This window comes from Lichenostomus cassidix, chromosome 15, assembly GCF_008360975.1.
Source record: "Lichenostomus cassidix isolate B80296 chromosome 15, HeHo_3.0, whole genome shotgun sequence".
In the NCBI taxonomy this organism is placed as follows: Eukaryota; Metazoa; Chordata; class Aves; order Passeriformes; family Meliphagidae; genus Lichenostomus; species Lichenostomus cassidix.
The window spans coordinates 9,080,177-9,104,621 of NC_139496.1; the positions used below are offsets into that span (position 1 = coordinate 9,080,177).

Below are 24,445 nucleotides of genomic sequence, written 5' to 3' on the forward strand. Positions count from 1 at the left end.
AAAAATCACAATAATAAACACATGGAATTTTACAAAATTTAACACAAGTTGTGTGATTATGAGGATTATCTGCAAGAAGAAACCAGAAGTGGCTCGCTGGGTTCGACATCCGGCAGTGAGGACACTGCTGCAGCCTGGCCCTGCCTGCTGTCCCCAGCAGACACTGCCAGCACTGCCATTCCACCCACAAGCACAGATGAAAGTCCAGAAAACAAAGCTGACTTTATCCAAACCAGGAGCAGCCACAGCAGACCCAAACACTGCAGTTAGCACAATGACTGCTAATTCCAAGGAAGCACAGACTAAGAGGAGAACAGCCACAGAACAGCCCTAATTTGAAGCACAGACTACCAGAAAGACTAGACACATCAGGATCTTCTCCTCCTGCAAGAGCGAGAGTTGGCAGCTGTTTTCTTCACCGCCCTGAGTCAGATGTCATGGGATAAAAGATTAAGAGGACATCTCCACTCCACTTTCAGTCTTACAGACTCCAGGTGAAAGTAAGTGATCAGGTCTATCTGAGCCCAGTATCTTGCAGCTGATTAGGAGCATGAAACATGTCTAGTCATTTCCAACCCTTAAAAACTGAAGCATTTCAAAGGCACATAAAGCAAACTGATGACTGCATGCATAAGACATTTGACATAACAACACAGTGATCAGAAGTACTAAATAATTGCAGCTAACAAAATAAACAGCATACCCTTACACACACTCCTTCCTTCTGAACACTACCTCAGCTACACACAAATATATTTCAAATCTGACTTTCATAAAAGCCAGTAAAACTCCAAGAGTTTTGCCTCCTCAGATCCCTAAGTACTGTTAACAGAAGCAACAGGAAGCTTCATTTTAAGACACTGAAAATATTTGTTTATAGCTTCCAGATTCCCTTTAGTTCTGAAAGCTGGCATGAACAGACACAGAAAACTTTGTTTGCTGTTGCAGTTTCATCATCACAATGTCAAAAATGCACTGGTCCTGCCATACAGCTACTAGTAATCAGAACGCCTTCACAGAAGATTAAATAACTGAGAGATAATTTGAAATGAGACACTCCTAAAAAATCCAAGACCCAAACCAGAAAAGCCCCATGAAGATAATATGTTTGCTATACACACATAATATTACGTGGTACAACTGCCTACTAAGATTCCAGAAGCAGATGGTAACACTGGTTACCATCTAACTAAGTTGCCACACTTCTATTTCTTGCCTTTTTCATGTTTATGAGTCAAACATTTACTTGTGCTTTTGATCTTACTCAACTGAAACCACTAAAGAGGATAGAGTTGTTCAGTAAAACTGGCATCTTTACCATTGAATGGTATTTTGATTTTCTACAGACAGAAATAAATTGCCCATAGCATGCTTGAGAAATAACCAAATGAATTTTCAGTGCACAGTTTGCAGGAAAGCTGACTGCATTAAAAGAATTATCCCAAAGAAAAACTACACACTTGCACTAAATCCAGTCCATCAGAACCATCACTTTTTGACAGCTCACAGAATGAGAGGGCAGTGCTCCAAGGAGGGTTAGGGGACTGGCAGTGATATGACTGTGATACATTTGGGCAAAGCCTGACAACCTCGCCTGGCAATGCAGATAAAGCAGTGACTCCGGCTGGCCCGGAGACACCCAGCACTGGCCACTTGCAATGCACATTTCTCAGGTGAACAGAGCACATTCAGGCCTGACACACCTTGCAAAGCCAGACACAGCACACAGGAGCTTTGCATGTACAGTAAACACAGTTGGATCTGTTTATTACAGTAAGACAGTAGCATAACCCACTGGATGGATGGTCTCAGAAAGAAATGCAGGCTAACATTAGCTTTTACAGTGCAAACCATTTAAACTCTTATCAAGATCTCTCAGGCAGTCATCAGTGACAAGACTGTGAACTCAAATGTTTCTCATCCGTGAGAAGTTCCTGAAATCATGCCACAGCATTTGCTTCAAGAACAGCAACTGCATAGAACAGTGATGGAAGCAGGCAAAACTGAACAATGTAAGATAAATAAAATCTTCATGTTTCATCACAGATTTAACTCAAAATATACATAAATTTGACACTCAAACCCACTATCTTTGATTCACTGAAACTCAAAGGTAGAACCACCTTTCCAGAAATTTCAAATATACATGGAGGGCAAGAAGGGTTAGGTACCACTGTTCCTGTTTCAATTCCAGAGAAACTAAGCTCTAATAATTACTTTCTTTCTGAAAGAAGTTTATGTCATTATAGTTTAAAAACTGAAAAACATATACAAATGGGTCACACAAAATAAGAACAAGACATCAATTAGCATTAAAGGACCTAAAAGCAGCTGCTCACTAAGACTCCTCAAGTGAACTTATTGGTTCTCTGTGTCAATTTCTCCCATCCTGCTTTCTCCAGGAAGGAAAAAGCATTGCAAACAGAAGACATCAGTATTGTTGGACTGGAAGTAGAAAAAGCCCTGCTTCATCCAGTTTCTCAAAAGGCAGGTGTGGCAGATAAAGGCTATCTTTGTGCTTCTGAAGAACACCACCACATTCCTTAGGAAGAAACACTATTACAAATCAACAATAATCTTGTCTCTGCCCAACAAGAAAATTTAACAATAAATTTTAAAATAACTAATAAAATGCTCTCTAGCCAAAGGAAGCTTTCTGAAGAGTAACACACAGCACTAACAATTCAAATGAGAACTAAAACATTATTTCACTATTGTTTCAAAAAGAAAATACTGCATATAAAACTGTAGTTAATATTTTGCCCTAGGGAGAAAGAAGGAATTACTGAAGACTTCCTTTCCCTTTATACACACTTCCTCCCTCCTCAAAAAAAAAAAAAAAGAAAAAAAAAGGAAGCAGAAGGAAAAAAACCCACTACTAAAGAAAATACTCATCAACAGGCATAAGACGTTATTGGAAAACATTTGATTAATGGTAGCACAAACAGTATCAATTAATCAAAATGGAAAAAAGCCAAAACAATCCCAAAATATCAGATAGAAAGACTGCATTCCTAAACTAAAATGTAACTATTCACTCTAACCTGTATCCTTTCCCAGACGTCTCTCTTTCCACAGCACACATAGTCCAGGAAACAGGAGAACCTTGCTCAGGAGTGTGCTCTCCCTGCTCTGTGGAGGCATGTGGAACCAGTCCTGCACTTTATACCAGCTGCAAACACAACTGCATAAATAATAATTTAAAACTGTTTTGCCCAATAGCATGGCTCTGCTCCTGACTGTAAACTGATATGATACATCCACCCAGCCAACATGCAATGCTACTCTTCAAACCCTGAGCACTGAGGCAGGGCAGGGAGGCTATGATTTCTTACTGTGATTATTTTAATCTCATCCATTATTTAATATGCTTGTTTATCCTAATATTGCTGTCACAAAAGTAAAGCTCAGTTACAAGAGTACAAAATATAGTTTCCTGTGCCTGGAAGACGATAGAGGGTTAAGCAACAAAAAAGTATTTTTTGCCCTTAGTTGAAAATATGAGATATAAGATATGAGTTGAAAATATGAGGCATTAACCTACTAAAAATGGTGAATTATCAAGAAAATTATTAATAACCTTAGAATTATCTTTTAAGAGATCCAGAAAAATAGAAAAAATGATCCCTCAAATCTGAGGATACTGAACATTTTTGAAAATACCGAAGTTAGAGAGGAAATTGCTCACGTCTAAGAGCAATGGAGTCAGTACACTTTCACTCTCTATTTGCGCAAATTCTTTGGTTTTGATATATTTATGCTGACAACTTTGCCCAAATAATTAGGCAATGACGTTTTCAGGTCACTTATACAGTCCCAAAATGCAGAAAAGTGAAGAGATTATAAAATTCAGCCTCTTCAACCCCCTGTAAAACACAGATACGGAACTTTCCCAAGTCTCTGTGGACAAGACAGAACAGACACCAAAAAGCTTCATACCTGGAATATGAAACAAGCTATACAGAAAGAGACACATCTCTCTACAGTTATAACTTTCAGCCTGCAAGCTGCACAAGCACTCTACAAAAATGTCTCTTGCTCAATAATGTCAAAAACATGATATATAAACCACTGGATTCCAGAAGCCCAGAGCAAATACTGCATTTCTTTTATTGCTTAAGATCAAGACATCAGTTTTAGTGATTTGAAAGTTTTGCTGATGGTAGCGAGTAATTTAAGATACCAAGGATAACAGGAGAGTGCATGGAATCACAAAGACCCTTATGAGACTAGCTGGACAATAAAAACAGCAAACAAAATTAAATATAGGTGAACACAAAGACATCTATCTCTTGGGGAAAAGCAACCTCAGCTTCAAATATAAATGTGCTCTCAGTGTAATATTGCTAAGCAAGACTTCAGTGTTGTGATTCACAACTTCATTAAACTATCAGTACAGTGTTAGGAATAAGGAAAAGAAAAAAAGCAATGCAATTCCAGGAATTAATAAGGAAAGGAATAGAAAATGAACCATAAAACACAAACATCACATTCAACAAATCAATTGTTAGGCCATCTACCCACATTTTAATTGGTATGTGCAGTTCTTCTCTCAACCTCAAAAAAAAAAGTTTTCCTACAGATCTTAAAATGGTTGAGCAAGGGGCAAAAATAAGATCAAAGGTATATAATAGCTCCCATGAGACATCTTACAGGGGACATGACAAAAGCCTATCAAATCTGGAATGGCATCGAGAAGGCAGACTGGGAGTGGCTGTTAATCATGTCTTCCAGTGCTAAATCTAAGGACCAGCAAATGAATTTAGAGCCAGGTTCTAAGGAAAAAAGTGAGCTGTATTTTTAATGTAGATTTTATGGGGGGATGGGGAGACTGGTCATGCACAAGGTAGAGAAATTCCCTAATGGATGTTAAATAGCTGAGCACAAAAGGCTCAGAAACCCCTCTGAGCCAAAACTAATTGCAGGGTGGGAAAGCAGTCAGGGTAGGAGTGAAGACTTTCAGTTTGGGTTTTTTCCTAAGGCATCTGCTCACAGCTGCAGGTGGGCTGGAGCTCCAGGTGGGCTGGATCCCTGTGCCAGTGTGGGCAGTGGCTGCTCTGTTCTTGTGCTGTGAGGAAAATACACAACTGTGCATTGCAGTGCAATATAGATGGAGCACAAGGGGCTGCGTTGCTGAAACAACAGCTGCAGGGAGTCATTTAGAGAGGAAAGACCTTCCTAGTACTTTCTGTCTTAAAAACCCTAAAGAGCCTTTACAGTTTTCCACTACAAGTTGCAGAATTACAAAAATAGGAATTCTGCATTTAAGTTATTCTATCCACTGTTTTCAAGCCACATTTACTATTGCTACCTCTGTTTCAAACAGAAGGGAGGAAAGAGCAGAGCTTTGGGCAAGAATTGGTTGTTATACACCTCAATTTCTCTACTCCTTCTTTGGAGAAAACTTCAGAGCTGTAGCTGCTGCGAGCGATGTGTAACCGTTGCAATACTTAACATTCCAGAGAAGTGACAGGAACATTTACAGAACTCCTGAACTCACAAACTGTGCTCTAAAAGCCTTTTCATAACAAAATTAAATTATGTAGCCTTGTTTTCAAGCTCCTATTTATAACAACTGCTATTTCAAACCACTGCCAAGGGAAGAAAAAACAACTGTTCATCAGCTAGCATGGGGAAACTGTTCCACAGGGAAGGGGAGCACTGTCCGTAACTCAGTCTCAGGAGGAGCTTCTACACTGACTGCAGCTTCAGAAGACTTTTTTTTAAATTATAGCTTTGAAAAACAGAATAACAGACCAGGTAAATCCATCCCTAACCGGTATTCATCATTAAGCTGATTAAAAAATATTCTATGTAGGCTCAGTATTCTTAGCATGCCCAATAACTATGGCTGCTTACACTACAGATCAAATACCATCTACATGACTATTGAGTAAGGTTTGTTTCACTGGTGTTGAAAACACAGGTCATTTTGGTTACATAGTAATTTTTCACTTCTTTTGGTAAATTTCACAGTTACATCCAAATTCTAAGCCATGCACTAAGAGATGAGGCAACATATACCTATTTCCTGGACAGCAATTACACTTCTATGTCAGATTTCACATGCTTGAACAAACAGCAGAAATACCAACCTTCCCTGTAAAACCCTTAGGTTAATATTCCAATTAAACAGAGCCAATTCGTACAGTGACACTTTGGTTTTCCAGGGAAATAAAAAAAATAACACACCAATTTTCCTAGCCAAAGGACTGGCCAGCTTTAAGTATAAACCTCACTAATCTAAATAGTGATACTTGATCAGTGAACTCCGTTAACTGGAAGTGCTCTTACCTGTTATTGCAAATATGCTCTAAAGCAAGTGTTATCACAAAAATCAGTAACCTATCCGTTACAAAGGTGTATTTAGTGTCTTATAACCTTAGGTATATACTGTATTCCTCAACAAAGTCCACTAGTGGAATGCTTACACAGTTAATTGCTGTGATTCCTACAGCCATGAGTCCTACTGACAAACACACACATGGAAATTCTCCTGGCACTGCCAGGCACTGCTTTCCAAACCAGCCAATTTTAAAGCCAGGGAAGTTGGTAGAATAGCACAACAAAAGGTGTACAACTAACAACAGCTTCCTTCCCTTTCAAACTGACTTGCTCAGGGTAAATTTCATTGCAATGCTCTCTCTGAAGCACAGCTGTTCCCAAAAGTGCTGCCTAGAGCAGGTGACCAGTGGTGACCTCCTCCCTTTGGTCCATTGTAAATGTTGTCAGCTGAACTCTGGTATCAACAACTGCAGCAAATGATTCTGCTGCATCAAGTTCCCGGGGAGGAGTAAGGCAGGCAGCAGCCAGGTTCCCAGCCCAGGAAGGGGGACAGAGAAAGGATGTGCAATGGGCCATTTCAGGAGGCAAACCAGCAGATCCTGCACATGTGTGTTACAGGTAAAACCTGTAGGACTTTGAGGACTTTCCATTGCCTGGACTTCTAGAACTGGGAGGTGACTGGCTGCTTGCTATGTCCACTTCACCACCAACCCTGTCCGACAACATTCTTGAAGGCATTGCCACAAAAAAATCCCAGAGAACAGAAGCAGCATAGAGATGCATCCCCTGAGGACTTTCCCAGGCCCCAGGTGCTTACAGCTCTGGGATTTCCAGCCCCAGAAGGACCATCCTGGTCTCAGAAGCACCAGAGAATGGCCTGAATGGGAATGGCCCATGCACAAGTCAATCCTGCTATGGCTGGGGGAGGGAAGTGCCTGTTGGGGATTGCTTAAGTTAGTCATGAAAATATTTTAATTGTACCCTGCCACCTAAAAAGGCAGTCGCACCCCTTCCTAGGTCCTCTCCCTTCTCTCCATTCTAGAGATCATAGCTCATTTTTGATGAGTTGGTCCTTCAGACAGATCAGGACTGATCTGACTCACCTTATAATTGCTAGATACTATGCAAAGGAAGCAGCGGGACTGGGAACAAGAAGGAAGTCTCATCCTTTCAGAGACAGTGTAGCCCCAAATTTGTTTTAATTCCGTTTCAGGCTATTGGACACTCAGCAACAGCCTTGCTTTAAATGAACCTCTTGCTGCCAGCCACCCAACCACCACCTCCTTCCAAGCCACACCATTCCAGGGCACAGATGACTATGTTATTTTTAAGCAATCAACACACAACAAAGCAGGGCACTGAGGGGGTCTGAAGGCTGGCTATCTATGGATTTGAATTCTGCGCTGTGGCCCACATTTTTCCTCACCTCCAAAACCTGTCAACAGCACACTCACTACATAGCTTAAAGTCCTTCAGGCTTGGCAGACAGAGAAGAGACAGAACCACATGCAAATCCTTCCTAAATACCCTGTATCACTAATGGAGGAGCAATTACCTGCCCCAGTGTGGAAGCTCAAGGACATACATCTGAGTCATATGGGAGAAAAGTCCTCAGGACAGGATGGAGAAGCTCCCATCTGCTGACAATTTTTTTTCCCCAGGGAAGAAGTGTAACACTATTTTCTCTTCCAAATTTTATTCCAAGCCTTCCAGAAAAGGGTGAATCACCAGCCTGTTCATGGAGTTGCTGTTCCCTGGGACAGTTTGGTTGTTGGAGAATTCTACATGGGACAAAGCCTGGGAAAGCACTAAAAGCCCAGTACAGCATCCCTAACTGATGTAGCTGCTGATGTGCTGATATCCCCATGGAATGCCAAGTGCACTCTGAAACACTTTTAAGGTATTTCTTTGAAAAGCTCCTATATCTCCAGGTTTCCTGGCATGCCTTTGATGTGTGACTGAAGGCCTTAGAATAGTTTTTCCTCCAGAAAAATGCAGTCTTTCTATCAAAAAAGGCTATACTGAAGTATTTTTCTTTTCCTTCAAATATTCTTTATATTACAACACTAACGTATGTAACTGACAGACTTAGTGGAATTTTCTTCTGTAGATAGACAGTATTTATTTTTTACAGGTGTATATATCAGAAAGATTTTTGGGAAAACTGTCAGGAGGTTTTTGTAATGAGTATTTGTATGATTTCATGTTTTTAATATAGCAAATGTAGTTCTGAATATAAAATTAAGTAGACTGAAATCTCATGTGCACACTTGGAGCTATACCCTTTAAAATATTTTTACTGCTTTTCCTGAGTTTTCACAAACAGAATTTAGACTGTCTACAGTAATATCTATCCCAGCAAACTATCAAAACCTTTGGAGAACATGATGGCACCTTTAAACTTTTTCAAAGTCACAGGCATGCCCATGCTATAGCTTGAGGAAACCCTCTCCTGTAGTTTTGTATAAAACTAGAAAGATCAGCAACAGTTATGAGGGAAAAGTTTATGTTGCAAAGTGTTCATTTTAACATGTTTATTCTTGATGAAATCTTCTCAGTATAGTCAAACCCAATGATAGTCCCACATTCAAGGATGCACCTCATATTTACAAATCCTAAGTCAAGAATAAATTGATGACAACTACCAGAAACTGTGTGTATTTAAGAAGTTCATAATTTCCAAAAGAGACACATAATTATCCATCTCATACAAGCAAGTGCAGAGTAGCTTTCCCTGATTCTGTCATTGCTAGGAAAGAAGGATCTTCTTTGTAACAGAAAGAAATAAAAGCAAAACTAAAATGTCAAGTGTGCAGACTTAGATTTGTGGTAGGAATCATGTCTATAAAAGTAGCCTTAATTTTTTTTTCCCCTCCAGAAAAGCCCATATTCCTTCAGGCACTTGAAGGAAATATTTGCTATTAGCTATTTAAAGTGCTGGTGACTTGTTAGGGAAAAGCAAATTGAAACAGGCAAGACCATTGTCTAAAAAGACATTGCACAAGAGATGCCACTTTAAATGCCCGCCCATTATCAAACCTCAGTGTCATTTACTTTGCTAAATAAAAGAAACTTCTAGCTCAGTATAATCTGGCAACTCAGTAAAAAAAAAAAAAAAAGAAAAAATTAGAAATCCTATGGCTAAACAGAGAAAGTCAAGGTCTACTAGATACTTTTTATAAACTTGCCCATGTTACTTAAGACCTGTCCATACAAAGACAGCCAGCATTCCAGCAATGAACAGTGAAATATGTCGAAGAGCCTCTCCAGCACCAACCCTCACACAGTAAGGAAATTCTGTAGCCAAAGCTTCAAGAAGGCTCCATCTGCCAAAACCACTGTGTGCTTTTAATTAAGAACATACATAGAAATGTTTTAAGAACAGAGAAAGTTTCAAGGAGTGGTAAGACGCCAGCCTCTTGGTCATGCTTTCCAGCCACCTCCCCAAATGTAGATCCCACAGGAAGTCATTACTCACTGCATGTACCTGTGCAGAGCATGGATCCTACACTGGCCAAATGACCAAAGTCAAGTAAATGGTTTTAGCATCAAAAAAATACCAATACTTTCAGGCTGATGTCATCAAGTATATCACTCGAGTACCTCAACACTGCCTTAACTCTTTTTTACTGTTATTTACATACTACCTCTTAGATGCTCAGTTTATTTCCCTGAATAAAACTGCATCTATAACAATCAGTTGTACCAAATCATTCTGGCAAACAGGGATGGAAAATAAAATTGATGCAAGACTTATCTTTCAAAAACATCAAACCAAGTTGTGAAGTAAATAAAATTTTGCTATTTATTCTTCTGAAATTTTGCTTTAGTGGCTTTACAACCGTTTAATATGCAACAAATGACTAGTTCTAAATTATCTTTTTTATTTTTGGTACTGAAACCTTGCAGATTGAACCCCCTCAAAATGTCTCTTTTCACCTAACTTTACAATTTATTCATGTATTACTCTGCCCTGCAATTTGGGAAGCTGCTAGTTCTGCCACTGATTTGCAACACAGTGTCAGTTCTTTGTAAAACTGAGGTATCCCCAGACATATAGTTACAAAGATGAAGATCAAAAGTTGCAGTGCCTTCATAGCAAAGTCCTCTTTCCCAAAGAAAATCATGCATGTATGTGTGAAAACTCTACTAATGAATTATTTATATGTTAAAAGATAGGATCCTGTGATTACTTCCAGGCTGCACTACTGGTAAGTGCTCCAAATGGTGGCTTCTGTGATCATTTCAGTTGGAATAAACTCAAAAGAAACAAGTAATATGTTCCTCGTAACTAGTCACGTAAGGCTACCACTATGTACATAAATCAGCTTCCAACACTTGCTTTTTCTCCCTTTTTCAGTATAAAGACTAAATGGGGTGATTTTTTAAGCCAGGAAGTAGAAGCATAATGTTTCTTATGCTGTTTCTCCCAATGAGCAATAGTGATTCAGTCCCATTAATAGCATACACACTTCTAGGGCTGGATCCTTGTTGGCAAGACAGGCTCCAACAGCACAAAGTCAAAAAAGAATTTCTGATTTCCATTAGTGAAAGATCTTTTAAGGAGTTTCTGTAGCCTCCATCTACTGAGAATCCATTTTCTTCTTTCATAGTTTTACCAGCAGTAAAGCAAAAATGGCACAAATTCGTTTAACTTCAAAATGTTACTTCTAAGTATGTATCTATTCATACATAAAATGTTAACTGTACATCACATTTATTCTGTACAATTAACTCTTCGCAGCATAAAAATATCTATTCCAAAGTATGTTTAGACAGAAACTTCTAAAACTCAAGAAGTTTTAGACCTGGCATTTGCCACTTTTAACTGATGTCCAGGGATGGCTCAGGAAATGCCAGGTGGCCCAAGAAAGCCATGCCAGTGTCCATGCTGACGATGCGGCTGATCATGTGCCAGACCTCAGCCTAGCATCCAACTTGTCTTTGATTTGCTGCTATGGACACACTCTCCATTAAGGGGCACCTTTGCCCAAGCCTGATGCAGAAGACACCTTTGGGAGATGCCTGGAAGGTCACAGAGATAACACTGCCCTAGAGCACAGAGGAGAAGGGGAAATAACCTGGAGCTGCAAAACACAATAGAAGGTAAAGTCCACGACACCTGGAAATCCCTGCACAGAATCTTCCCATTTTGATGTTCCACCATCATCATATTTTAAAAAAAACAACCCAGAGAAGACAGATCTTTACCAATGATCACACTAAAACATATGTCAACAACCAGCTTGAGCAGATAACTGGGAAAATGTGGGCTCTATTTTTTAACTAGATGGCCCTTCATTTGACAGAAAGGGAAAATTACGTTAAAAAGATTTGAGACTATTTGTTCCCAACTCTGTATCACATCCAATAAAGAATGAAAAAGGCATGTATCTTCAGCCATACAAAAACATCTGAAAAATCAAGGGGTTTTTTCCTTACTTCACCTAGTTTACCAGCCTGGAATCTGATTTTTCCATTAGCTGAAAGTGAAGTGGCAGTGTTACAAGAAACATGAGACTACTCCCATCTCAGTTTCACAGTTTTAATCTCAGACTATTTACAATGACCTTCTCTTTTCATTTTTGTTAGCAACTACCTAACAACATTCAACTAAGCTGGAGACAGAGAAGAAACTGTACTTCTGAGCTACTGCAGCACTACATTGTGATCCACAGTGTTAAACGCAGCCACTGGCTTTAATTTGCCAATCTTTCAGCAGCCAAAGTCCACACCATTAATGAAGCAGGAAGCAGCTCCAGAAGGTTTATGTTTGCTTTTGGGGTGAGCAGAGTTTGCACAGACTATGCCCTTCGACAGAACCAACAGCTCCTTAGAGCTTTTTTTCACCCTGCGGAATCACTTACATGACACATTTTCTGCTACAAGAGAGCTGTGTTTTCCAGATCCCAGCACAGACACTTCATGCAATCACAGACGGTGAGGTGCTGCTGTGGGAGAGAAGGGTGCAGTTTGCTGGGCATCAGCACTGCATTGTTTTTCCCTCTGAGGACACAGCGTACAGAACCTCTCAGAATAGGCTGGGGACTGCTTTTGGCCCAGCTATAGCAACCTGCCTTCCTACATCCCTGGTAACACCAGGTCATGACAGATGTGGAAGCTGGGATACTGTGAGGCACAGGATGGCAGACAGCAGGCACAGAACTGGCACTTAGAGGTTCGTTCAGGTATCAAAAGGCAGAAAAACGGCGCTCCAGAGAAGCAGGAGACCAGAATCCAGACAAAGGTGCTCCCAAGCACACCAAAACCCAGCCAGAAGGGTGCTGAACGCGGGCGCTCCGCCTTTCTGCTCAGAGAGCTCCACACGAACCACCATCCCTCTCACACACAGCAGCGTGAAGCCAATGATTCTACCGCGGGATGCAAAAGCGGGCCAACCTGCACCTCCCCGCCAGCCGGGACCGGCGGACGCTCCGTTCCCTCAGCGCCTCCCCCGTGCCCCGCGGCACTCCCGCGGGGACATCGCGACACGGGTGACAGGGGAGGACGCGGCAGGGCGGGCAGGGGTGCCGCGGGCGGCCCCTGGGGCGCGGGGGGACGCGAGGCGGGCGCGGGGCGGTGTCGCCGCCGCGGGGTGACAGCGCGGCCCCTCAGGGGGCGGCGGTGAGGAGGAGCCGAGCCCGGGGCTCCCCGCGGCCGTGAGGCGCCGCGGCCGGGGCGCGGGACACAGGCCCTGCCGGAGCCTGCTCGGCCGCGGGCGACCCCCCGGCGGGCGGGCGGGCGGGGGTCGGGGCCGGGCTGCGCCCGCCGGCGCTCGGCGCTTACCGGGGCAGCCGCCGCCTCCTTCCCGCTGCTTCGCGGCCCCGGGTCCGGGGGCGCCGCGCGGGCCGGGCCGGCGGGAGGAGGGGGCGCGGAGGGGCGCGCGCACGGCAGGGACCCCCTCCGCCCGCCTCCGCCTCCGCCTCCGCCCCGCCCCCTGGCGGCACCGCGCACGCGCCCCCCGCGAGCCCGCCCCGCGCCCGGGGCCGTGAGGGGAAAGGGCGGGGCGCGGGCACGGGCGGCGCGTGCGCGGCGCCGCACCTCCCTCAGGCCGGGCGGGCTGTGCCCGAATGGCAGAACCGCGGGGCGTCGGCATCGGTTGGGTAGGAACAGGGCTGGGAGACGGTCGGTACCGACCTGTGACTCCACACCGTGTCACCTGGAACATGGCACTGGGCGCCACGTCCAGCCTTCCCTTAAACACCTCCTGGGGCGGTGACTCCATCACCTCCCTGGGCAGCCCGTTCCAATGTATGATCTCCTCTTCTGTGGAGAAATTATTCCTCGTGTCCAACCTGAACCTCCCCTGGCGCAGCTCGAGGCCGTTTCCTCTCGTCCTGTCCTTGTTCCCAGCCGCAGATCCCGGCCCCTCACGGCTGCTAGAGGTCCCTGAGCCTCCTCTTCTCCGGGATAAGCCTCTTCTCCAGGATCCGCCCCACCGCAGCTCCTCAGCTGCTCCCCAGCACACCTGAGCTCCAGGCCCTTCCCCAGCTTCGTTGCCCGTCTGAGGGCGGAGAGGGCGGCAAGGGCCCCGCTGAGGGCCTGCATCTGGGACTGGTGAAAAAATCACTTATTTGGAGGATTTTTGGGGGGCAGGGGAATAAACATGCATATTGTAAGCTCTGGCCACAAGCATGCACAGGGCAGGTAACATATGCATGAGTGAGGGGCTGTGGGTCTCCTAAAGCCTTGCCTTACTGTCCGGATCTGTAATTGTAGCTTTTCATTCGAGTGAGAAGTAGCTGTTTAAATGTGTGTCGTGACTTAACTGGTCTAGAGTTTTCTTCACTGTGTTCGGCACAAGCCCAAAACATAGCCCATAGTAGCCACCTTGAAGAAAATTACCTCAGCCAAAACCAGCACACTGTGGTAGGAAATAGCTTTGTCATCTTAGGTTACAAGAACTCATGTGCACACAAGCTTTCAGAGCGTGAGCTCCCTTCAAATGCACTAAACAAAGCTCAGCTTTGTAGCCCATCACTGTGCAGGCTGTTTGACTTGTCACGAATAACCAGCAACTGCAGTTAATAAACCCAAATTGCAGCGTGGGTGTTTTGGTGGGAGGTATAGCAGAGTTTGTATTTACAGGCACAGGCTGTGAACACAGTAATGAAGAAAATGTGCTGATTTGACACATCCCTGTAAAAGCTTCCCCTCTATTTAGGTTAAAGCTTCTCTCCCAACAGCAACTCAGCTATTTTAGCAAAAGAAACATTTCAGTGTAAGATTGCGTTGCAGATACTCCCTTGAGGTACGTTCCTTCCTAGAATTCATAGGAATAGAATTCACAGGAATAGAATTCACAGGAATAAGGAATTTGTAGGCTGCAGACCGGTAGGACAAGTATGATTTACAGTCCCCTTATTATCTTTGGTGAAGTTAAATTTTTAATATTGTAAATCAAAGTAAATAACATCTCTATTACGTCAGAATTCCCTTTAAAACTGACAGGATGTATGTTGCCAGATATTGCAACATAGTTTGATTTACATGGTGGGAAAATTTTTATGTGTTTTACAAACTCAGTCATTTCATTGAGATGTCCTTCCCTGTCCATTTCTGTATCACTCTGCCTGTTCCTACCTGGTAGGGATTCCCCTGGAAGACTGCACAGACATGGTGTGCTTGTTTGAAAGTGAAATGCTCCTTTATGCTTAATAATCCTGATGCTCAATTTCCTACAGTATGACCAATGTCATTCTGCTAGATTTTCTGATCCCTTGTACCTTCAGCAAAATGTTGTTCTGTGTTGCTACCTTTGGATTAGTTTTTAAGTTATTTATCAGCTAAAAAATGGCATTTCAATGGCCCTACTTCTGTTTTAAGGATATGAAAAATGTCTGCATTTGTTTTGTACAATGTATTTCTCACAGTAGCCCACAAAAGGCTCAGCTTTCTGTTTTCCAGCAGGAAGCAGTCACTCAGCTCAGTGAATTAATGAACGAGCTGCTAGCTGACAGTGCATATGTCTTGGATCTTGGTTCTGGAACTTAAAAGGTCACTGAAAAAAGGTGTAAAATTGCAGCATTATGTGCTGTACCATGTGCGAGAGTGGTTCAGCTGTCTGCTAGGAAAGCTTTCTCATTGTGGTTATGTTCGGGGTTAGGTTGCCCCAGAGTATTACAGAATCTCCGTAACTGGAGGCTTCTAACAAAGAGCAAATCTCTCTCTGGAGTCAGGCAGGGACGGCTGATCCTCTCTCTCACTGACAGCTGCATCCCGCTGGCCTCAGGGGAGCTGCTGCCCCAGGGCAGCCTCTCCAAGCTTCAGGGCTGTCTGGAAAATGGAAATACACCTGCTCAGGTGGAGCAATTTGCACGGAACATCCATGGCTATTATTCTCATGTTCTTTCTCCTCCTGCTCCAGCCTTAGGTTTCATTCTCTCCCTCTCGTTCCAGGTGCTGCAGGTGTGTGCTGGCTGCTTTGCACAGGCCTGCATGCCACAGCTCATCTCGAGCCTGGGGCAGCTTTGCTAACCTGGGGCCTTCAATCAGGGAAAAGCACCCAGGAGAAGTGGCTGAGAAGCTCCAGGCTGGCAGCCAGCAGAGAGCTGGACACGGTAGGAGCATGGCTGTGGGTGCAGAGTGCCTGGTGCAGGACACGATCCCTTCCTTCCAGCCTCATCCAGGGGCATCTTAATGCTGTTCCATGCAGTTGCACTACAAGGGTTTGCTTTCTGGGAGAGGGAGAACCAGATTCTACCAATATGGTAGAATTCCACACTGAAGCTATTGGAAAACTATTTTATATTATACAGCCAGACCCCTGGTAGGATGCATTAATAATAGTCATTGAGTTTCCCCTTCTTTGCCCAGTTCACGGAAAGCATGATAATCACTGTAGTTTTAAACACTACAGTCAGCTATATTTTATCTACTTCCAACATTGCAATGGAGACCTGTAATCTTTGTGATTCACACTTAATGAAATCAGCTAGAGAGCTTTCAAGCAGGTATTTTTTTATTGTAGAAAGGTTTATATATTATATTAAATTTGGACTATATTCAAACATAAATGTACTTTAATTACATTAATAATTTAAACAATATTTAAATAAAGCACCAAGTTAACTTGATTTAAATAACTGATTCAGTTTCCACACTGATTCCTACAAAATCCCACTAATTTCATGCAGTATTTGAAAAACTGGAGGCCAGAGCTGATTTCTTAGCAAATACTAACTACAGTTCAAGTGCTCTGCACACAAATGTAAAGTTGACAAGGTCTGAGATGGGCTGGTATTTGAAGCAGAACTCCTACAAAAGGATTCATACAGATGGGAACATGGACTGGGTTGCTCAGCTACTTCTCTACCTCATATGTAAACTATTTCCACACATTAAAGTTGTTTCAGTTGTTTTACTAACCTCTAGATTTTAAGTGATATAGCTTTTACCTTGTAAACCAAGAAACAGCTTTTATTTTGAAACAGCAGTGTTAAATTCCATACCTCCAGCAAACTCAGCTGAATGCAATTCACACATTCAGTGTAATATAGGCCCACTTTTATTTAAATAAGACCAAAAGAACCTGACAACATAGATACAGGAGATTTTATTTAACATTGTGTACAAAGAAAGGCTACAAATGCCTTAAGACATTTTTCCCCCAAATACAGTTTTTGGATCCCTTTTCCATACCACTTTTCTCAGAAAGTTAAAAAAAAATATCCAGAATGACAGTTTTTCCCTTTCCCTTCTTTTTGGGCCTAAACTGAGAGATGTTCAGCAGTATGGTTTTGACACCTTTCAGTATTGAACTATTAGGATTAGGTTTTCTTTCCCCAGAACGGAGCACTATGAGATACTGAAGCACTAGCAACAGCAGGATAAAATGTCAAAAACTGACTCCCTAACATGGTAGTGTTTAAAATAATGCCAACAGTATTAACTGATGAAACCCAAAATGACCCAAACAATAACAAGGTGTTTGTCTTCTAGACCTGATAATTTAGGACTAATTATATAATTTAATTGTATTTATATTTAAATAAATAGTCTTAACTCGTTTCCTTGGAATTCTTCATGGATTATAAACACTTATAATACTAGTGCTAAGAACAAACTACACAACTTACATAGGCAAGAGAAGGCTCAGTTGGTTGTTTTTTTTTTTTTTCTGGACAGACACAGGAAGGACAACATTTCAGTGTCCTGCTGTGAGACAGTTTTTAAATTCACCATTTCATTGTGATGTTTTTCATTTATCCTAACACAATTATTCCTTACCCTCCTTTTGCCACCTTGGTAATCACTTTTAGTACTCCTGAAACATCAGTCTCTGCATAGCTAAGTTTTCTCTGGGATTCTGCAAGTTTTGTATGTGACTCTGAAACTAAAGACAAGATTTCTTTTAGGCTGTGAGAAGCAGTAAAGAAGGCAGGGAGTAGAAGAGGCTGTTGTGGCGAAATGACCTTTTGCTATGGCAGCTTTTATATTATCATCTACTATATATAAATAAGTTTTAGATATGGATCAGTTTTCAGCTATTTGTGTAGTCCTGAATTAGCACGGTCCCTGTTTCTTCCAAAATGGGACTAAAATGGAGGAACTTTGAGCTACTCTAGATCAACATTTGCTCACTTGGTTGGGTGCAGTAAGAAGGAACTCCCAACTGCCTTCTGAGCCTCATCAAACTGCCCCAGGGGAGATGGGAGCACCCAAGCAGCAGCAAGCCTCTGCTCACTGGTGGGCTGGACCCGCTCTGACCCTCGCCTGGGGTCATCTCCAGGAAGCTACTGCAGTCTCCTTCCAGGCAGGAAGCTGTTTTGTACACAAGCCTGCCCTTTTGTACATCCACAGGGAAATAAAATGCCGTGTGGTATAAATCATTCTGCAGATTAGAGAAACAGCTCATCTGTAGAATGTCTGAGATTCTCAGGACATCCTACCACTGGGGAACAGACCACAGCAGTTACACAAGCAAAAGCTCTAGTGAAAAATACAATTTTCTCTATTCTGATGAGCCATTTTTGACAAGAGAGAGGATTTGAACATGACTGCAATTAAGACAACGCAGTTGAGCAAACACTTCTGCTAGGCTTGGGCACTCTGTAATCATATTAATTCCCAAATATGCTTGAACAGCTGTAAATAATAGAATTTTACTTAGCTCACAATACAGCCCTGCATGAGCCCAGAACTTTAGCAGTACCTGGTCCATTCTGTGCAAGAAGCCTAGAAATATTTTAACTACCTCCAGGGCTCTGCTCTGTAGAACTGCTACAAGCTGAACCTCTCGGTGTGGTAGTTGCTACAGTGCAGAATGATGTGAAGTGGTTCTGTTGGAAAAGGAGGGGTCTGTCTTGCTGTGAGGTGAAACATGGCAGCAGGAAAAAAATTATGTAAAAACCGCTGCGTGCTTTTCAGTGGTCTCCAGCAATGTCACTGTAAGATGGTAACACAAAGAGAATCAACAGTGGAGGCAAACTAGGTCATTTAATGATCTAATCCTTGACAAGAGCATTTATGAATTTGCTTGACCTGAGAGGCATAAATCTAATGATATGGTCATGAAAGGAGGAGAATAAGGACAACATATACACTCAGGTTTGCTTTCGTCCTACTGCCCCAACCATTTTGTCATTATAGCTGTTGTGGCATTTTATCTTTGAAGCCCCAAAACCAGACATTTAGCTTAAACAATAGTCCAACTTTGTGGTTCTAAGAGCTTTTTTACTTCTTTGTGGTTCTAGGAGTTTTTTTACTTCTTTGTGGTGGTAGTTCACCTAAGTTAACATACAGATGCTATAGCTGCTGTCACAGGGAGAAAAGGTAAAGAGCAAGTGATAAGCTTTGCTTTCTTAGCGCTGAACTGTGAATGTTCAGTAGCAAGAAAGAGGGGTTGCAGCACATCAGAACTGTGAGGCTGCTGTAGCTAAATTCCTGGCATTCCCATATTCATGTTTATTTACTGGCAAGACAGCTTTTGCTCAAGTTATCTAGGGCATGAGCTATCTTCTGTAACACAAAATGAGAACTTCATTCTAGTCCCAGGCAACATGACCTGAACAATTCCTAATTATGCTTCCCTTTTTCATTTGAGTTGGTTTTGTTCCCTGAAGATTGTTAAGGAACAGTCTGTTAAACAGTGTTTCTTTTACAGCTTCTGTTGATTTTAAGGGCAATCCATGGATTTAATTCTATTCAATCAGAAAGTTCAAAGAATATACATGAATATTAATTTCATCCTAGTTCAGAATGGAGAATTGCTAGTACTAGTCCAAGGCTCCAGTATCTCAGTTGCACAGGCCCTGTGTTCAAGGAAGGGAATGGTACCACGTTTATTTTTCACTAACAGTAGTATGACAATATTAGCATAGTCTACAAAGAAAAACATCCCTGGAGCAGAAATTTAAAAGGTCATAAACACGTGACTATCTACAAGAATTTGATTAATTTGACAGTATCTACGAATTGCCCTTTCAGATTTTTCTTTTTCAAGGAACAGACACAAATACCCCCAAAAAGATCTTGCATAACTGTATTGGTCTTCTATTATTACAAGTCCCTGCCATCTTGAATTAAACTAAAAAGAGAAAGGGGAAGTTTTTTTTTAAAACATTTCCCATTTTATACTAAAATTCCTGTAACAAGAATGCCACATCTGATAAAGTTATCCCAGTAGGTGACCAAGCACTGAAACAAAAGGATTACCTAGTGAGAATCAGAGAAGGTTGGGGTTTTGCCATCAGATTTTAAACTTTTTTAAAACCACATTGGTCAGTTTGCATTTTTTACATACTTGAAAGAATAGCACATTAAGGTAAATGAACACAGGTGACAAACTAATCTGGAAATCCACATCTGCCTTAAAGAACAGTCCATTTGTTTAAATAAAGTCATAGAAAACTAACAGGAACGACCATAAAACAGTTTTAAACAGGTAAAACTAATAAACTGTAAAAATCCTGCACCTCCCATAAATATCCTCTGGTTCCACCACCTCATGGCCAACACCACAAGGGGCCGTTTGGCTCCACGCAGTGCTGGACGATTCTGCATGTGCGTGATGATGGCCAGAGCCGAGGCGGGCAGTGGGCACCAGCAAGGACAGGCACCACACTGCTGGATTTTGCCCTTAGCTGATACATTGAAAAATAGCAGCATTAAAATACAGCCTGACATAGCTTAGCTACTACCTCAACTTGTTAAAAATGTGCAAGAATAAAGAACGCCAGCAGCATTTGAATGGATGTATTTCAATTTGGTTTCCAACGCTTCCCTCCCATACAAAGCACACACAAACACAAAGCTGACTCTGAGCTAGTAACTGTTATTTCTTGTCCATCTTCAAAAACGTTTCCCTTCATTTGCTTCACTTTTTAAAATTTTACTTAAAAGCCTATTCAGTGTTAAAAAAATCCATGAGAATTTTAAGATAGTTTCTAAATGCCAGGAAACTGATGCTTATTCCCTGTCTTTAACTGGAGAGACACAGACTATCCTAATCACCTGAATTTCCTTAGCTGAAAGTTTAAACATTTCAGATTCCTGTTCCTGAAAGTGACATTTGTAGAAAGGTCTCTCCAATACATTAGAAACTGAAGGAGCAAAAACTCCCAGTGCACATATAAAGGGTAATTTTTCCCTAGTTTGCTGTTGTGTTGTTTATATTGTACCTTTTAAGATAGAAAATTAAAGAGTTCAGTGTTCTGACACAACTCACAAGGGAATGTATATGAGGAGAAATCAGAAGGCCTTCTCTAAAGCCCAGTTTTGCATTTCCCTTTTTGTTTAAGTATGATAAGGCTTATTTAAAAAAAAAAAAAAAGTAAAAATAAAACCCAAAACACAAAAAAACCCTCCAAACAAACAAAACACCCCAACCAAAATCCCTGGGAAAAAAAAACATAAAAGCCTTTTGGAAATAATTTCTGAAAACATAAGACTATTGGAAAAAACTTAATTGCAAAATTAAAGGAAATTCAAGAAATCAATTCTCATATTTCAAATCAGTCCATGATTTCATCATCAGCAATACGATCTACTATCTTTTCCAGCCCAAAATTACCAGCTTTGGGGAAACACATATTCATACTTAACAGAAATAATTAAAGGGTTAAGTTAAATTAACTTTTTTTCCCTGATCCACATGCCTGCATGTTAGATAACATTACATTAGAACTGAGCATTGTAATGAGAGACTGACAGCAACAACCTGTCACAGTAACCAAAGCAAAAGCAATTTTCTCATGGTTACATATTATAGATCAGTAATTTAATATTAAAATTAACTTCCTATATAAATAAAAATAAAAAAGTTGGGCAAAAGTAAATTGGCACAGTCATTATGGTATTGCTTTCCAGTTTCAACACTGCAAGGAGCAGCCACAGATTCCAAACACCAAAGGAAAAGGCTATCACCCAGCACCAGGTATAGCTTGGGTTTTTGCCCTTTTCCATGAAGTCGTCAGCATGAAGTGCTCCTGCCTCAGGTTCATCCCCCCCAGAGTGGGAGCAGGAGTGCAGTCTCAGTACAAGGATTGCTGTAGAGCTGCCAGAGAAAAGGGAGAACAAATACAGAGAAACAAACCCAGAGAGTGCTTTACTGCTCTGCACAACATGGCTCAAGTTAATGTTTTTCAGGATTGTGACTAATTTTCACCTTCAAACAGGCAAGAAATGAACATAAAAAATTAAAAAATCAAAATCTTAAGCCTTCAAGTTTCCTTGCCTTCATTCCCTCCCTCCCCCCCAAAAGCACCTCCTACTATAGACATTTTTTCTGTTTTGCAGGTTCAGAAGTTGGAATGTCATGGAAATACATACAAGAGAGAAGGAATTTCTAGTTGTACATTACATTACAAAGAGGTTTGCTCCCAGACCTAAGGAGGGAGGGATACTAAGCAATATTAAATTCCTATAAGAATCCTTACAAAGCATGCAAAATATTGATATACTCACAAAATTGTAATTTATATTTGTTCCTTTCTGATTTCGCAACTTCACAGTACAATAATTTCTAATATTCTGCAGCAGTCAGATTTACAGTGACTACAAAATCATTTCCCTTCAATTTTTTTTCTATTTGTTTGAAACACTCCTTTGCTTTTTTTTTTGAGAGTTTGCAGATCACCCATCAGAAAATGTGCAATTCAGCACAAGAGGGGTCACTTTCTGTGTCGTATTTCTCTGCAAATGATGTTAACAGCCTGACCCTACCAATCTTTCGAAATCTGTCCCTCCCTCCCCTTTTTGTGTTGATTCCTTCCCTTGTCTTCCAGCTGTACTTTTCTTCTCACCGGGACAATGATGGACAGATGCCACTAAATGGATGCTGCATAGCTGGGTGGGAGTAGTGGGGGCTGGAATAGTTTAGGAAATGGCCTCACTCCCACCCCCCAGGATGTTTGGCACCACTGCTTCAGAGCCAGAATGCTGGGCTCTGGATACCAGCAATAGATTCTACACTTTCAATTCCCTGGACAAATACTGCTGCCCTTCTCCACCCCTGTAGCTTCAACTGATTTAGGGAAGGAAATACAAAATTGGTGTTTGGCCAGACCTTTTGTACTGCTGGATGGAGTTCCACAGAAACTTCTTCACTGCTCTTATTTAAAACAGAATTGAAATTTCTGGAGAATCCACAATGCATGCTACTTGCTAGATTGTCCATAAAGTACATTCTGACATTTTTCAGAGTGTTTGTATCTATCACAAAAAGACTCTTGTAGAAACAATGTAGAAAGCCTCCAAAAATTCAAGTATCAAAAAAAAAAGATGTTCTGATAAAAGTCTGGAGTAAGCAGCCAGCCAAACTGAGAGCCACTGATTTTTTTTCTAAATCCACAAATTCTTCAATTACTTTTGCAGAGATAATATATTTTCTTTGGAGTGTTGGGAATGAATAGTCTTCCCAATTAATTTGCATTAATTTTGGTGGGATTTAAGGAATTTAGCAATCCTTCCTGGATAATATAGCCCCTGCTTTTATACGCAAACAAGCAACAGAATGACTGACTGTTATCCTCCCTTGCCTCTCTTTAATTTGCTGTATTTATTTATAGTGTAATTTCGTTGAGTGTGTCTTAACCCAACAAAACCCATCAGAAGTGCAACATAGGCAAGAGCAGGACATCTCCTTCCCTGGGGTGTACAAACATTTGTATGGGAAGGGGTGGGGGAGCCAAAAAAACATACAAACAAAAAAAACCCCAGTGCCCAACCAGCCAATAGTTCTAGCTGTACATGAAACTGTTTGATTTCTTTAGAACCATATTCAAATCAAGACTTGAATTTCTGTGGAGAGGATTTTAGATCCCAGACCCTTCTCTTCTCCTTCCTCTTGCAAAGCAATGCTATTATTGTGGCCTAGAACAGTACTTGAAAAACAGCAGTTATTAAAGACACAGTTGTGATATATCCTTTAACGCCCCCTCACCCAAAAAGGGGTGTCCTATCAAGTGGTCCAGTAGAAATCTTGGAGTTTCTTTATGATAAATTAAATCCATAAAATGAGGAATACCTTCTGTCACGTTCCCACCAAGAGTAATTGCCACACTCCGTGGTGCATTTGTCCAAATGTCTATTGCTCCTTCTAGTGGAGATTCCACACATCTCCATCTCTGGTTAGTTCTGGTCCTACCAGCACAAGGAGAGGTTTTTCTCCGTTCTATCCAGCTTGTCTCTGGTTAATAAACACCAGAAGTACTGAGGGCTGGAATTCCCCAGCACAGGAACAGGCCAGTCTGAGGAAACACCAGTCATTCTTTTCCCAGGGGTGACAGAGTTACTCCAAAAGCAGTTTGTGACCTGTCGGTACCGCAGACACCTACACCTCTGTGGAAAAGAGAATGCTTTGCCTCTTGCTGTCTGGGGTAGGGATAGTCTCTAGCTGCAGGAAGTACAGAAGAACTTGAACCTGGAAAGAGAAAGGACAAGGTAGTACTAAAGTCCTGTAAAAACTCGTTCTCATGCTGTCTGTGTGAGAGCTGGTGATACAGCTCTCTATGGGAACATCTAGCAGCTGTGTATTTAATATACTCTATAACAGCAGCAGGAATAGTAAAATCTGCAGTGCTTCAGACACACCCTTTTCAGCTTGCAGGTAGAACAATGGTGCTGGTGTTCCAGCAGTGAAAAAATTTGATCTAGAATTTGCCATTATTTCATGAAGAATGCACAAACCAGCCTGATCTCGTGACACAGGCTCTACGCT

At 41.7% G+C, this 24,445-nt stretch overlaps 2 protein-coding genes and 1 long non-coding RNA gene across 4 annotated transcripts in view; 1 reads left to right on the forward strand and 2 right to left on the reverse strand.

The window, feature by feature from the left end:
• SPECC1L (sperm antigen with calponin homology and coiled-coil domains 1 like) overlaps nt 1-13,211 on the reverse strand; it is a 61,945-nt gene extending 48,734 nt beyond the window's left edge. The window contains exon 1 of one of the 2 annotated variants that reach the window (XM_085075981.1): nt 13,072-13,211. The gene's annotated coding sequence lies outside the window, so the exon portion shown is untranslated. Of the gene's footprint in view, nt 1-3,044; nt 3,062-13,071 lie in introns of those variants that run through there. The other variant, XM_085075980.1, reaches the window with a different exon arrangement.
• Nucleotides 13,212-13,300: 89 nt separating this feature from the next.
• Nucleotides 13,301-22,161, forward strand: LOC146430359 (uncharacterized). Its single transcript, XR_014855343.1, has 3 exons — nt 13,301-13,388; nt 15,685-15,845; nt 22,024-22,161. It is a non-coding gene; the product is annotated as an uncharacterized LOC146430359 (long non-coding RNA).
• The window catches only part of BCR (BCR activator of RhoGEF and GTPase), a 98,095-nt gene continuing 90,475 nt past the window's right edge, over nt 16,826-24,445 (reverse strand). The window contains exon 24 of the mRNA XM_085075982.1: nt 16,826-24,148. Within this exon, the coding sequence (XP_084932108.1) occupies nt 24,059-24,148 (90 nt within the window). The 3' untranslated portion in view covers nt 16,826-24,058. The remainder of the gene's footprint in view (nt 24,149-24,445) is intronic.